Source organism: Erythrolamprus reginae, chromosome 4, assembly GCF_031021105.1.
Source record: "Erythrolamprus reginae isolate rEryReg1 chromosome 4, rEryReg1.hap1, whole genome shotgun sequence".
Lineage (NCBI taxonomy): Eukaryota > Metazoa > Chordata > Lepidosauria > Squamata > Dipsadidae > Erythrolamprus > Erythrolamprus reginae.
Window position 1 is genome coordinate 1,048,869 of NC_091953.1, and position 14,574 is coordinate 1,063,442.

Below are 14,574 nucleotides of genomic sequence, written 5' to 3' on the forward strand. Positions count from 1 at the left end.
CTCCCACTCCAAGATTTAAGGATTTAACCTGGCAGGACACGGAATTGTCCCAACAAGGAGGAACATTTGTTGCCAATAAAGGAGAATATTTTTGGGGGTACAGTGACCCCCGCGTTCCTGGGCTGGAGACCCACCTTTGCCTTCTGCTGACGGGTCTGGTTGCCCTTCTCTTGCTGAGCCAGCTTCTTCTTCAGCTCATCCACCTGGGGGAGGAAGAGGAGGAGGAGAGGTCGGTCCAAGTCAAAGCACTGGGGAAGAGGGGTGTTTAAAAAAAAAAAAAACTTCAGAAGGGGAGGGGCCGGCTCCCCCGTGGGGGGGGGGGAGAAAGCCAGGCAGCCAGGCCCCCTGTGCCTCTTACCTGCTTCGCTTGTTCCCGCTGATGTTTCTCCAGCTTCTCTGCCTGCAAGTGGAGGAAGAGGAGGAAAGGCTGCAGAGGTCAGGAGGTCACAACTCAAGGCCCCCCAAATCCCCTCCAGTGCTGGAGGGGGGCTGGTGTCTCAGCTCAACTCCCCCTTCCTAAATCCACCCCAAGACCACAAAGCAGAAATGGGGAGACCACCGAGAGCGCCTCTTCACCCCACAGGCCCCTTCCCCTCCTTAGAAAACATTGGATGTCCAAGTGCCTCTGCCTCTATGTGGGTGGAGGCAGGCAGGAGTCCCTGGGGTCCCATGTGTTGGGGGTCCAGGGAAAGGGAGGGGGTCTTGCCTCCTCTTTCTGCTCAAGATCCCAAGGGGGACAATTGGGGGGCCACTGTGGGCCACAGAAGGCTGGACTTGAGGGGCTTTGGCCCCATTCAGCAGAGCTCTTCTTCTTAGGTCCTTATGTAACATGATCCTCACCGCCCCCACCTCCAACACACTGAGATAAAGGCCAGGATGGCTAACGGTCACTAACTGTGGACGCTCTCTGAGCTGGGTTGCTTTCTTGCAGATACAGTGGTACCTCATGATACGAACCCCTCGTCATACGGACTTTTCAAGATACGAACCCCGGGTTCGGAAAATTTTTGCCTCTTCTTACGAACTTTTTTCACCTTACGAACCCGCTGCCCGAACGCTGAAACTGGAAGTTTGGCAAAAGTTCGGGTTCGGGAGGCCCCCGAGAAGCCCCGCCACTGCCCGGCTGTCAGCTTTGTAAAAGAGCTGCGGAGCTGTCGGCCAGTCGGGAGGCTCAAAAGGAGGTGGGGAATCCCAATAGGGAATTCCATGGGCGGAGCTTTGACGTCTGGCCGGCCAAAACGTGGACTCCAGGAAGGACATCTCCATGACAGCTCCACGGCTCTTTTACAAAGCTGACAGCCGGGCAGTGGCGGGGCTTCTCGGCGGCCTCCCGAACCCGAACTTTTCCCAAACTTCCGGGTTCGGCATTCGGGAGAACACTGAGAAGCGCCCGGCTGTTTCAAAAGGTGGCAGCCGGGCGGCGGCACCCAGCGGAGCACCATTTTTGTGTTGTTGGTTTTTTTGCTTGCACGCATTAATTGACTTTGCATTGTTTCCTATGGGAAACGTTGTTTCGTCTTACGAACTTTTCGCCTTACGAACCTCCTCCCGGAACCAATTAAGTTCGTAAGACGAGGTATCCCTGTATTTAGCCATAGCCATAGCACTGAGACTTATCTACCGCTTCACGGTGCTTTTCCAGCCCTCTCTACGCGGCTCACAGAATCTGCCTCTTGCCCCCAACACTCTGGGTCCACATTTGACCCATGAAGGAAGGAAGGAAGGCTGAGTCGACCTGGAGCCCACCGGGAGATATGAACTGTTGAATTATAGCAGTTAGCTCAAGTATCTATCTAATCTATCTTACCTATCTATCTATCTATCTATCTATCTATCTATCTATCTATCTATCTATCTATCTATCTAACTAACTATCTATCTATCTATCTATCTATCTATCTATCTATCTATCTAACTATCTATCTATCTATCTATCTAACTATCTATCTATCTATCTATCTATCTATCTAACTATCTATCTATCTATCTATCTATCTATCTATCTATCTATCTATCTAACTATCTATCTATCTATCTATCTAATCTATCTTACCTATCTATCTATCTATCTATCTATCTATCTATCTATCTATCTATCTATCTATCTATCTATCTAACTATCTATCTATCTATCTATCTATCTATCTATCTATCTATCTATCTATCTATCTATCTATCTATCTATCTATCTATCTATCTATCTATCTATCTATCTATCTATCTATCTATCTACCGTGTTTCCCCGATAGTAAGACCCCCCCGATTGTAAGACATATGGGGGGTTTCAGGGGGGTCGGCTAAAATAAGCCATACCCCGAAAGTAAGACATATGTCTTACTTTCGGGGAAACATGGTACGATATGCCGGAGAGCCGGAGAAGGGGGCGTCCGGACCCCCCCACCCCCAGCAGAAGCCAAGGGGGGGTTCCTTTCAAGCGGCGTTGGGCGAAAGAGGGCGGGCAGCCAGCAGCAGAAGGCGAGAGGTGCCTCCTTCTCCGGCTCTCCGGCAGATCGAGCGCGCGAAGAGTCACCTCTCACCTTCCGCCACTGCTGGCCGCCCTCTTTCGCCCAGCGTCGCTTCGGAAGCCGCCGAATGCCATCAGGGGGGCGCTTGGTGACCGCCTCTCCGCTCGCCAAGCACCTCCCTGACGGCGTTCGGCGGCTTCCGAAGCGACGCTGGGCGAAAGAGGGCGGCCAGCAGTGGCGGAAGGTGAGAGGTGACTCTTCGATATGCCAGAGAGCCGGAGAAGGGGGCACCTCTCGCCTTCTGCTGCTGGCCGCCCGCCCTCTTTCGCCCAGCGACGCTTGAAAGGACCCCCCTCCCTTGGCTTCTGCTGGGGGTGGGGGGGTCCGGACACCCCCTTCTCTGGCTCTCCGGCATATCGCAGAAGCCAAGGGGGGGGGGGTGTCCTTTCAAGCGGCGCTGGGCGAAAGAGGGCGGGCGGCCAGCAGCGGCGGAAGGTGAGAGGTGCCTCTTCGCGCGCTCGATCTGCCGGAGAAGGAGAAAGAAAGAGGTCGGGTTGTGTGAAAGAGGCCGGGGTTGGGGGAAGGTGAGACGTAAGATGTGTGTTTTTTTTTTTTGCAACGCCGCTCAAAAGGTGCCTTGGCTGGAAGAGTAGCTGGTTTCCAGGGCATAAACTGGCTCGCTTCCGGGGATGGTAATGTAAGACATACCCCGAAAGTAACACATAGTGGGGCTTTTGGGGGTAAAAAGAAAGTAAGACATGGCCTTACTATCGGGGAAACACGGTATCTATCTATCTTATCTATCTTATCTATCTTATCTATCTTATCTATCTATCTATCTATCTATCTATCTATCTATCTATCTATCTATCTATCTATCTATCTATCTATCTACTCTCTCTCTCTCTCCCTACCTCCCTAAACGGCTAGCTGTAGTTCACCAGTTCCGTCCTTAAGTGGGTCAAATGAGGACCCCGATGGTTGGGGTCAAAAGAAGCTGATTCTGTCAACCGCTCAGAGAGGGCTGTCCAAGCCCTGGAAAGCGGAAGATAAGTCTCAACGCCACTGCTGATCAAAGGCCTCACCTGAGCTGCCAGCTGATGCTTGGTGTCCTCGTAGGTCTTGACCATCGCCTCCAGCTTCTTCTGGGCCTCCTCAGCCTCCTGCTTGCTCCCCGCCACCCTCTTCTCCGAGTCCAGCCGGGCAGCCTCCAGTTCCAGAACGTGCTTCTGCTTGGCCTGGGCCAACTCCACGTCCAGGCTGTGCTGGCCTTGCGCGGCCTTCTCCGCCAGCTCCTTCTTCTCCTCGGCCAGCTGGGTGTGAGACCGCTGCAAGGCCTCCAGCCGCTCTGCGTAGCCGCCGTTCTCCGCCTGCAGCTGCTGGAGGAGCTGCTCTTGCTGGAGGAGCCTGTCCTTGGCGGAGGAGGCCTCCGAGAGCCCCTGCTTGGCCCGGCTCAGCTCCTCCTGCAGGAGGCCGGTGGTCTTCTGCAGCTGCTCCACCTCCGCCCGGTGCTTGTCCCCCTGCGAGGCCTGCGAGGCCTGGAGCTCTTGGCACAAGCCCTTCAGGGGCATCAGCTCGCCAATCAGGGCCTGCGCTCCGGCCAGCTCCTGCTGCTGCCCGGCCAGGACCTGCTCCTTTTGGGAAGCCTTTTCCTGCCACGCCTTCATCTCCTGGCCCAGGGCCTCCTCCCGCTTGGCCAGACCACCCAGCTCCTTCTTCAGGCTCTCCACGGACAGCCTCAGCTTCTCCGCCTGCTCCTGGGAGTTCTGGGCCTCCGCCTTCATGGCTGAGCACCTCTCGGCCGCCCGGGACGCCGCCGTGGCCATCTCGGACTGGAGGAGCCTCAGCCGCTCCTCCAGCTTCTTGCTCTTCTCCGACTCGGCCAGGGCCACGCGCCGGAGGTCCTTGCTCTCCACTTCCTTCTCCATCAGCTGCCGGCGCAGGAGGGAGCGGTCCTGCTCCAGGCTACTGACGTGGCTGGCCTTCCTCTCGGCTTCCTGACGGTAGCGGGACACCTGCTCCTTCCGGCTCTCTTCCAGGCGGTCCTTCTCCTGGGCCGAGTTCCGCAAGGCAGCCAGCTCTTCCTCGGCCTTGCAGACGGCCTTCCGGCTCCTGACCAGCTCCTCTTCCGTCTGCAGGAGCTCCTTCTTCAGCTTCTCCACGGCGGCCTTGGACGTCTCCAGGAGCTTCTCCAGCTCGGAGGCCTTCTGGCGTTGGTGGCCTGCTTCCCGCTTCAGGGCTTCGGCCTCGGCCTGCTGCTGCTCCTTCGAGGCGGCCGTCAGCTTCTCCAGCTTGGTGATGGTGCCCTGCTGCTCCTTGCTCTGCTTCTCCAGCTTGGTGACCTGGCCCTGGAGGTCCTTGGCCTCCTTCTGCTGCCTCTCGTGTCTCTCCCGGGCAGCGCCCGACTCCTTCCCCCACTGGAGCTTCTGCTCCTCCAGGGTCTTGAGGGAGGCGTCCTTGGAGCGCACCAGGGCTTTCAGGCCGCTGATCTCGGCTTCCCGGGTCCGGGCCACCTCCAGGAAGCCCTGCAGCTCGGCCTCCATCTTGGCCTCCCTCTCCTTCAGGGCCTCCACCGAGGCCAGCTCCCCCTTCAGCTTGCTCACTGTCTTCTGCAGGTCCCGGAGCTCCTCACAGCGGGAGACGTTCTTCAGCCGCAGCTCCTCCAGCTCCCTCTCCTTCTCGCCCACCCGCTCCTGGGCCCTGGCCACCTCCTCCTGCAGGCCGGAGACCTCCACCCGGTGCTCGTTGGTCAGGTTCTGCAGCTGGACCTCCAGGGCCACCTTCTGGGCCTTCTCCGCCGCCAGCTCGGCCTGGGCGCGCTCCCCCTCCTCCGCCGCCAGCTGCTTGGCTTCCTCCCGCTGCTGAGTCATCTGGTTCTTCTGCCGCTGCACCGTCTCCGCCAACTGGGCCTCCAGCGCCTTCACCTGGGCGGAGGCCTCTCCCACCTCCCGCTCCTTCTCCTTCAGCGCGGACCTGAGGCTGGACAGGCTGGACTGGGCGGCGGTCAGGTCTTCGCTGCTCCGCTCTCCCAGCTGCTTCACTCTGCCCTCCAGCTCCTCTCGCTTGCGCCGCTCTTCAGCCAGCCTCTTGGCGGCCTCCGAGAGCTTCTGGGCGGCCTCCTGCCCGTCCTTCTGGGCTTGAGCCGATTCCTGGCGCGTGGCAGCCACCTGCTTCTCCAAGGCGGCCAGTTTGGCCCGGAGCTTCTCTTCTGAGCTCGTCTTCTCCTGGACTTGGGAAACAGACTGAGACAACTTGGCCCGGAGGGCGGCCTGGGCTTCTTGGTGTTGGGCAGTGAGAGTTTTCAGCTGGGCTTCCAGCTCTGCCGACTTCTTCTGGCTGCTTTGCTCCTGACTGGCCCCCTGCTCCAGCCCGCTCCGTTCGGTCAGCTCCCTTTTGGCCGCGGACAGTTCAGCCACCTGGCGCTGGAGCTCTTCCAGCTTCCTCGCGGATTCCTCCTGCAGCCGCTGCATCTTGCCTTCCAAAGCTCGCCGCTTGGCCTTCTCCTCGCCCGCCCCTTCCAGCGCCTGGTCCTTGTGCCTGGTCAGCTCCTGGACCTGCTCCTCCAGCTCCGCGATCTGCCGCAGGTTGCTCTCCAGGGACTCTGCCGCCCTCCGCTTCTCGTCCTCTAGGATCCCTTCGGTGTTGCGGACGGACTCTTCCAGGACCATCAGCCGCTCCTGGAGGCGGGCGTGCTCCTTGGCCAGCTTCTCCTTCTCGGCCAGCTTCTGCTGAGCCTCCCGCAGCTGGCTTTTCAAGGCCGGGACGGACGCTGCCTGGGCCTCGTTCTGCTGCCCCTGGGTGGTGAGGGCCAGCACGCGGGCCTCCAGCGCCTGGATCTTCTGGCTGGCCTCCATCTTCTCCTGGTGGAGCTCCATGGCGGAAGAGGTCCGGGCCTGCTCCAGGGCCTGCAGCCGCTCCGCCAGGGAGGCCACCTCGGCCTCCTTCTCCTGCAGCTGCCTGACGGCCATCTCCTTCTCCTGGGCGATGCGGTTGTACTCCTCCTGGCTGGCGGCTTCGATCTGGGAGACCTTCTGGTTGCTGTGCTTGAGGGAGCCGCTCAGCTGGTCCACCTGGCGGCTCAGGTCCTCGATGGCCGCCCGGGACCGCTGCTCCTTCTTCTCCCAGTCCTCGGCCAGCTGGCCCTTCTGGCTCCGCTCGGCCTCCAGCTGCTGGTGCACAGCCCGCGCCTCCTCGTCCCTCTGGCGCAGGAAGCCGGTCAGCTTGGCGATCTCAGCCGCCCGGGTGCTGGCCTGGCCGATCAAGCGCTCCTCCTGGGCCCGCCAGTCCTGCTCCAGCTTCTCCTTGGCGTGGGACATCTCAGAGACAGAGCCCTGCAGCTCCGTCAGGAGGCCGGTCAGCCGGGCCTTCTCTGCCTCGAAGCCCCTCCTCTCCGACTGGAGGTTGGTCTCCAGCAGCCGCTTCTCCTCTTGCAGGCGGAGGGCGGAGGCTTGCAGGTCGGCCTGCTGGCCACTCAGACTGGACACCTGCTGGCTCAGAGCCTCAAGCTGTGAGAGGAGGAAGCAGGGGGGACAGCGTGAGTACCCCGAGAGTGACCCCTTCCTCGCGCTCTCCCATCTACAAGTTTGTTTATTTATTTAATGGACTTATATGCCACCCCTCTCCATGGACTCGGGCCGGCTTGCCACGTTTCAATAAAAATACAGTATATAAATCCAATTAACAGAAATAATTAATTTAATTTTTTTTTTTTAAAAAAAGCTAAATATTTAAAAATCAAACATTCAAAAACATGCTACAACATGTTGGGAGCATTCTAACCCCTCCCCTCCCCTCTGTGCTAACCTGGCCAAAACAGACCCTGACATTATAGGAGGGAGGACTGGGCGAGAAGGGAGATCGGAGCATAAGAGCGCTGTTTTCTCAACCTCCGTGGCTGCTTTGGGATGGGTGGACTTCAACTCCCAGCATCCCCCAGGCAGCCTTGCTACTTGGGGTGGTTTGGGAATCAAAATCAATGCAACTGGCTGTAGTTGACGGAGGGAGGGAGGGAGGAAGAGCTAGAATAACGAGAAAGGAGGGAGGGAAGGGGGAGGAGGAAGAGGATGGATGGAAGGAAAAGAACAAAGAGAAAGGAGGGAGGGAAGGGAGGAAAGAAGGGATAGAATAATGAGAAAAGAGGGAGGGAAGGAAGAGGAAGGAAGGAAGAGGAAGGAAGGAAGGAAGAGGAAGGAAGGAGAGAGGAAGGAAGGAAGGAAGAGGAAGGAAGGAGAGAGGAAGGAAGGAAGGAAGGAAGGAAGGAGAGGGAATGGGAGGAAAGAAGGGAGGAGACTTTGGGCCAGTCCCTCTCTCTCCCCTCACAGGGTTGTTGTGGGCAAAATAGGAGCAGAAAGGCCGGTCATTTGTAAAAAATAAAGAAAACGAGTGCGGGACACCAACAACTAACTAAGCAGCTGAAGGCAAAGACAACCAGGGTCAGTTCCTCTCCCAGAGACGGATCGGAGCTGGTGGTGGCCAGGGAGCGTCACCCACCCGTCCTCCCGGGGGCTGCCGGGCTCCCACCTTCAAGACGTCGCCCAGGACTTCTCCTTTGACCGGCAGGGAGCTGGTCTCCTTGGTCAGCTTGGCCAGCTGGTCCTCCAGCAGGGAGATCTTCCCCTGCAGGATCTCCCCTTTCTCTTCCAGGCATCTCTGGAGGGGGGGAGACAAGCAGTGAGCGCTTCCCGGCCCCTCCCCTCTTGCCCCCCACCCTCCCAAAGAGTGGGTCCCCCCGGCCCCCCGATCAGGCAGCTGCCCGGTGAGAAGCCATCCAGGTGCCCTGGGGGGCCAGAACCGGGTTTATATTCCTCCTCCACCCCCACCCTCCGAGTGGGCCCGCTCCCGGTCTCTGCTGACCTTCTCGCCCAGGGCCCTGTGGAGGTCCCCTTTGAGGCCACTCCGCTGCTCCTCCCATTCCTTCAGGGTCCGGTCCTGCCCTTCGCACATCTCCTTCATGGCTTCCTGCAGCTCCGACAAGGTGCGGCTGAACTCACGGAGCTGAAAGGGGAGAAAGACAGGGGCGGCTTCGGTTGGCGAAAGGTCACCAGGTCTTCGGCCCAAAGGACACGGAATGCCCAGGGTCATCGCGCCCGGAGCCCCAACACACACCACACTACGCACTACACACTAACATCACACACACCACTCAAGGAAATGGACACCCCCCCTTATGAAACCAGGTTGCAAGGCCTTGGTCTCTTCAGCCTTGAAAGACGGAAGCGTTGAAGGGGGGACTTGATCGAAGGGCATAAAATCAGGCATGGGATAGAAAAGGTGGAGAGAGGAAAAATATTTTCTCCATTATACAATAGTAGGATGAGGGGCCCCTCCCTAAAGCTCCCAGGTAAGAAAGGGAGGACAAATCAAGGGAGATATTTCTTCCCCCAGAGGGTCCTCGGTTGATGGGATTCCCTTCCAGAAGAGGTCGTGACAGCTGTCAGCCTGCAGAGCTTCAAGGCAGGATGAGACACATTCATGGATGCCAAGTATATCATAGGTGGTGATTGAAAGGGATGTCCAAGTGCCACCTCTCTGTTGGTGGAGGCAGGCAGGGTTCCCTTGGGTCCCATGTGTTGGGGGTCCAGGGAAAGGGAGGGTCTGGCCTTCTCTTTCTTCTCAAGATCCCCCTGGACAATTGGGGGCCCACTGGGGGCCACAGAAGGCTGGACTCGATGGGCTTTGGCCTGATTCAGCCGGGCTCTTCTTCTTAGGTCCTTATGTACACACAGGCCCCAATTCTAAAGCCCAGGCCCTGCCACCCTCCTACCTTGTAAGTGAGGTCTCCGTTCTCTTCGGACAGCTGGCTGATCTTCCGGTCCATCTGCCCCTTCTCGGTCTTCAGATCCTGGCACTGCTTCAGCGTCTCGTGCAGGCGGAGGAGGAGGCTGCGAGGAAGGGGAGGGGAAGGGCCCTCAGGGGGAGGAGGCCTCCAGGCAGCAGCCTCCCACTCTGGCCATGCCCTCCCCAAATTCATTCGTCCCAGGAGCCCTGGGCACGTCCTCTCTCTCCCCAAATTTATTTATTTGCTCCTTTTGATATTTTATTTTTATTTATTTACTCGGTTTTTATGCCCCCCTTCTCCTTAGACTCAGGGCGGCTTACAACATGTTAGAAATGGCACTTTTTAAAAGAGAGCCAACCTATTGCCCCCACAACCTGGGTCCTCATTTGACCCATCTCGGAACGATGGAAGGCTGAGTCAACCTTGAGCCGGTGAGGAGATTTGAACCGCTGACCTACAGATCTACAGTCAGCTTCAGTGGCCTTATTATTATTATTATTATTAATAATAATTAATTTGTATGTTGCCCCTCTCCAAAGACTCGGGGCGGCTCACAGCATATACAAAAAGACAATAGTAAAACCAATCCAATTAATATACATAAAACAATCCTTAAAAATCTAACTTTAAAAAACTTCCATCTCACTGCCAATAACTCTGGGTGACTAACTACCTTTGAAGGGCGTTCAGAAACTGCAAACTACACAGAACACAGCCGGGCGAGTGGTCATGGGCCTCCCAAGCTATGCCCATCTCTCTCCAACACTCCGCGGCCTGCATTGGTTTCCGGACTCAATTCAAAGTGTCGGTTATGACCTATAAAGAAGCCCTACGTGACATCGGGCCAGATTACTTGTGGGACCGCCTTCTGCTGTAAAAAGCCCCAGTGACCGGTCAGGTCCCACAGAGTCGGCCTTCTACAGGTCCCGTCAATTAAGACAATGTCGCTTGGCAGGGCCTAGGGGAAGAGCCTTCTCTGTGGGGGCTCCGGCCCTCTGGAATCAGCTCCCCCCAGAGATTCGCACTGCTCCCGCCCTCCTTGCCTTCCGCAAGAGTCTTAAGACTTAAGGACTGCAGAATACAAAATACTTGAAATTCGGTTATACTGTACTGTACTTCTGTTCAAATGACATCCGCTGGTCGTATTCACCGTGTGATGAACCGATGAGTTTAAACTAAGGTCCTGTAGGGTTTGTTTTTATCTTGTCTCTGGTTTCCTCTTTCCCTTACCTTTTTTGCTTGCTTTGATGATGAATGTCGAGATGCAACAATCGAGAAAATGTCCTTTTAAAGGTTTATATTTGAAATAAAATTCCTTCTTTATTAAAAAAAAAAGTCTTAAGACTCATTTATGTCGCCTGGCTTGGGCCAATTAGATCTTGGACCCTGGCCAACAAATGTTTGCCATGATTGTTGTACGAATGGGTGTCATTGATTTTACTATTTGAGATTTTATTTAATTGGATTAGTATTGGATTGTTACATGCTGTTTTTATCATTGTTGTTAGCCGCCCCGAGTCTACGGAGAGGGGCGGCATACAAATCCAATAAGTAATAATAAATAATAATAATAATAATATTGTAATTTACTGTTTTTTATGTGTTGTAAGCTGCCCCGAGTCTTCGGAGAGGGGCGGCATAGAAATCCAGTAAATGAATGACTGAATGAATAAAATAATTGATTATAATAGAACAGGTAAAACCATTCACACAAGATAGGAAAGGAGTGTACAGGGGAGAGGTGGAATTTGCTATTGGTAATTCATCAACCAATGCTGGAATTCTGCCTCTAGTTTTGGCTGCCACAATGCAAAAAGTTCCCCAACGCGAGGAACTGTATCAAGGGGTCCGACTCGCGGCATTAGAAAGGGTGAGGACCCCCTGGTCCAGGGCCTCCTGCTTCCACGGCCCCTCCCAGCCCTCTTGTTCTGCTCCCTCCAGCCTCCCCAAGCCAGGGCAGACCTTTCGTTCTTGTCGCGGAGCTCCTCCATCTCCTTGGGCTCCAGCTGGTCCGCAGCCGCCTGCCGTTCCTGCAGGAGGGTGAGCCGGTCGATGCGCTGCTTCATCACCAGGATCCGCGTATCTACGCAAAGAGCACAGAACCTTCCTCAGCGCCCGAGAGGCAGCCCTCCGGATAGGCCCTGCCGGACGGAGCCCCTTCCGGGGTGGCCCCCTCCACTCCCGCTTGTCAAGGAAAGACAAAATGGCCGCCCTTCTGCAGACGCCATTCTAGCCCCACCCACCGATGACCCCGGGGTGAATTTGCAGAATGGGAAATTAAGACATTTGAATACTTTAAAAAAACACCCAATGTTTTCACTATTTTTATTGTTTTGAAAGATTTTAATTGTAGTGTATGTTTCTTGTTAGGACTCTGTCCACAACTATTGGGTTGGCAATATATTGACTGCAGGTATGGCAGACTGCCACTAGAGGGAGCTAGAGATTATAGCTTATTTCTCTGGTTCACCCTCTCTGTTTCTCTTTGTCTGGCCACTCACTGTTAGGTTTGCTCTGCAATTCTCTGCACTGTAGTCATGTGTTATACCTTCAATGTGTTTATGTTTGATTACGACAAAGACAACTGGTAATTGGTAATTTTTGGATTGTTATTCTGACTTATTATATGTATGACTTTAGACTGTTTATCTGGAGATATTATTTCTCAAAGTAAACTTTAATTCAAGTATATCTGTGTGTGGCTGAGAAGTTATTCACACCTAATCTCAATCTAAACATTTCTATGTGTGCACAACCTTGGTAAACAAGGATTACTCTGCTCAGAGTTTAACATTTCTGAACGTCCCAGAGCTGATTGTGGAGATGGGTGGTTAGAGATGATGATGGTGATGATAATATCAATAATAATAATAATAATAATAATAATAGTAAACTAACAAATCAAATAAGTACAATAAAAATAAACATAAAGAATAAGAAATGAAAATGAAACAATAATAAATATATTAAATAAATAGAATAAAATAATAACAGAAATTAAGATTAAATTAAATAAATAAGAGGAAATAAATAAAATTAAAGTAAAATACAATAAAATTAAACTAAAGTAAAATAAAAATACCTAAACTAAACTAAAACAAAAGAGGGCATAGAAAATGACCTGGAGGGAGACCCGCAGGGAAGCCAAGGGTCAAGGGAGAGTGAGGGGAGAGAACTCCTCAGCCAGGCTTTCATAAAGATTTATAATAAAAGTTACATGGCTGGTCCTCCACTTAAAATTATTCATTGACAACTGTGTCAAGTTACAACAGCACTGAACATTGTTGGTACTATGTGCATAACTGGTTGGGTTTGGCAATATATAAAACAAACCAACACCCTATGCTTGAATGTATTGAAACATTATTGCTTTAGGAGGTAGTGTTACGGATGGCCACAAGAGGGAGCCAGAGGCGTGATTCTTTCTCTCTGCTACTTCTGTTATGTTCTCTGTGACTGCTGTAGTAAGAACTGGGTGTGTTAAATGCTGGTTTATGTATTTGTAAGCTGAACAAGTAAGACTTATAGTTTTGTTTATGTATTGACTGATTGAACTGTGTGTGACTAGGACTGTTCTTGACGAAGGTATTTGCCAAAGTAAATAATATTTTATACACTTAATGTGTCTGGATTGTATGACTGAACCATTACTCGGTCTCTCTGGACTATGAACTGGACATCTGCAAGACCTCCACGTTTCCTCTGTGTATGTTTATCTTTGACAACTCAAATGATTTCCTGACAGTTGCGACCACAGCACTATCATCAACATGACGACTCCGTGGGATGAATATCTGGGTCTGGCAACCGGCATGTGTTTGTAATAGTGGCAGGGTCCCTGGGGGGTCAGCGAGCCCCTTTCCCCACCTTCTGGCCTCCCTGGGAAAGAACCGGAGGAACTTTGTGGGGCCTTTTAACCAGACACCGTTGCCAGGAGTGGCCTGGGTCCCCCCCTGCTCTGCCGCCACAGGGGCTCTGCACCCCCCTCACCGCCCCCCTCACCTTTCTCGTCGATGAGCTTCCGGTTCTCAGCCAATTCGTGCTCCAGCTCGTCGCGGTTCTCTCGCTCAGCTTCCAGCAGCTTCTTCAGCCTCCGTATCTGGAACTGGGGGGTCTGCATGATCTCCCCCACGGGAGACGAGGAGGAGGAGGGGGAGGCGCCAGGGAGAAGCCTGCCCAGAAGAAGAAGAAGAAGAAGCAGGAGGGGGTTAAAATTCTCTTTTGAAGGAGGGATGATGGGACAGCCAGTCGGAAGGGGCAGGGAGAGATTGACGGCAGAAAAAGACCTCCTGGTCCATCTAGTCTGCCCTATTACTATTTCCTGTATTTTATCTTAGGATGGATCTACGTTTATCCCAGGCAGGTTTACATTCAGTGACTGTGGATTTAGGTCCCACAGAGTTGGTCTCCTTAGGGTTCCGTCGACTAAACAATGTTGTCTGGTGGGACCTAGGGGAAGAGCCTTCTCTGTGGCGGCCCCGTCCCTCTTGAATCAACTCTCCCAGGAGATTTGAACTGCCCCCACCCTCCTCGCCTTCCGCAAGACCCTGAAGCCCTCCCTATGTTGCCAGGCATGGAGCAATTAATGTATCCCCTTTCCTGACCATTAAGAGTTATGTGTGGTTGTGACTGTATAGTATTGTTTTTTTAAAGATAGCGGGGTTTTAGTCTATTAGATTTGTATTGTACTGTTTTATCGCTGTTGTGAGCCGCCCTGAATCTTCGGAGAGGGGCAGCATACAAGTCTAATAAATTATTACTATTGTTGTTGTTGTTGTTATTATTATTATTATTCACCAACCATGTCTGCTAAGAGTTTGTTCTAAGAGCAGTAGATTTAATTAAATTAAATTATGACGTCTGGCAATGCCCTTTCGCATCCTTTTGAGAGCCAGCTTGGTGCCTGTTCTGGTCTCCGGCTAAGGCCTCTGTTAATTGGAATAAAGGCTTGCTGAATGCCGAGATTTATAAAAACAAAACAGCATCTTTATTTTTCTTCCTTCTGTTACAAACTGTGGGGTCATCTCGGTATGCCGTCACTTTTATCTCAGTCTTTAGTAGTTAAAGCAGCATAAAACATCCTCAAAGCATCCCTCCATTCACCTTAACGTTTATGGCTAGGCCGCATTAGCTCAGGGTAATAAAAACTGCAATTGAAAACACATAAAACAAAGCTTACTTTCAGAGCCGGGGAAAGGCACCTCCCTATTGATTCACAGCAGATTGAAAACTCCACACCCGGACGTGATAAATTAATTATATAATTAATTAACCCGTCCCTCTCCTAATATTTCTTCCCTGACCCTTGTTCCCTTCGTCTCTGTAAGCGTC

General features: G+C 53.2%; 1 protein-coding gene across 15 annotated transcripts in view; it reads right to left on the bottom strand.

The window, feature by feature from the left end:
* NUMA1 (nuclear mitotic apparatus protein 1) overlaps window positions 1–14,574 on the bottom strand; it is a 62,555-nt gene that overhangs the window by 14,099 nt on the left and 33,882 nt on the right. For 11 of the 15 annotated variants that reach the window (XM_070749378.1, XM_070749383.1, XM_070749374.1 and 8 more), the window contains exons 9-16: window positions 13,246–13,415; window positions 11,206–11,326; window positions 9,229–9,346; window positions 8,319–8,459; window positions 7,956–8,114; window positions 3,551–6,970; window positions 359–400; window positions 135–203 (exon numbers count right to left, since the gene is read on the bottom strand). In XM_070749378.1, the coding sequence (XP_070605479.1) occupies window positions 135–203; window positions 359–400; window positions 3,551–6,970; window positions 7,956–8,114; window positions 8,319–8,459; window positions 9,229–9,346; window positions 11,206–11,326; window positions 13,246–13,415 (4,240 nt within the window). The remainder of the gene's footprint in view (window positions 1–134; window positions 204–358; window positions 401–3,550; window positions 6,971–7,955; window positions 8,115–8,318; window positions 8,460–9,228; window positions 9,347–11,205; window positions 11,327–13,245; window positions 13,416–14,574) is intronic. The other 4 variants (XM_070749380.1, XM_070749387.1, XM_070749379.1 and 1 more) reach the window with 1 other exon arrangement.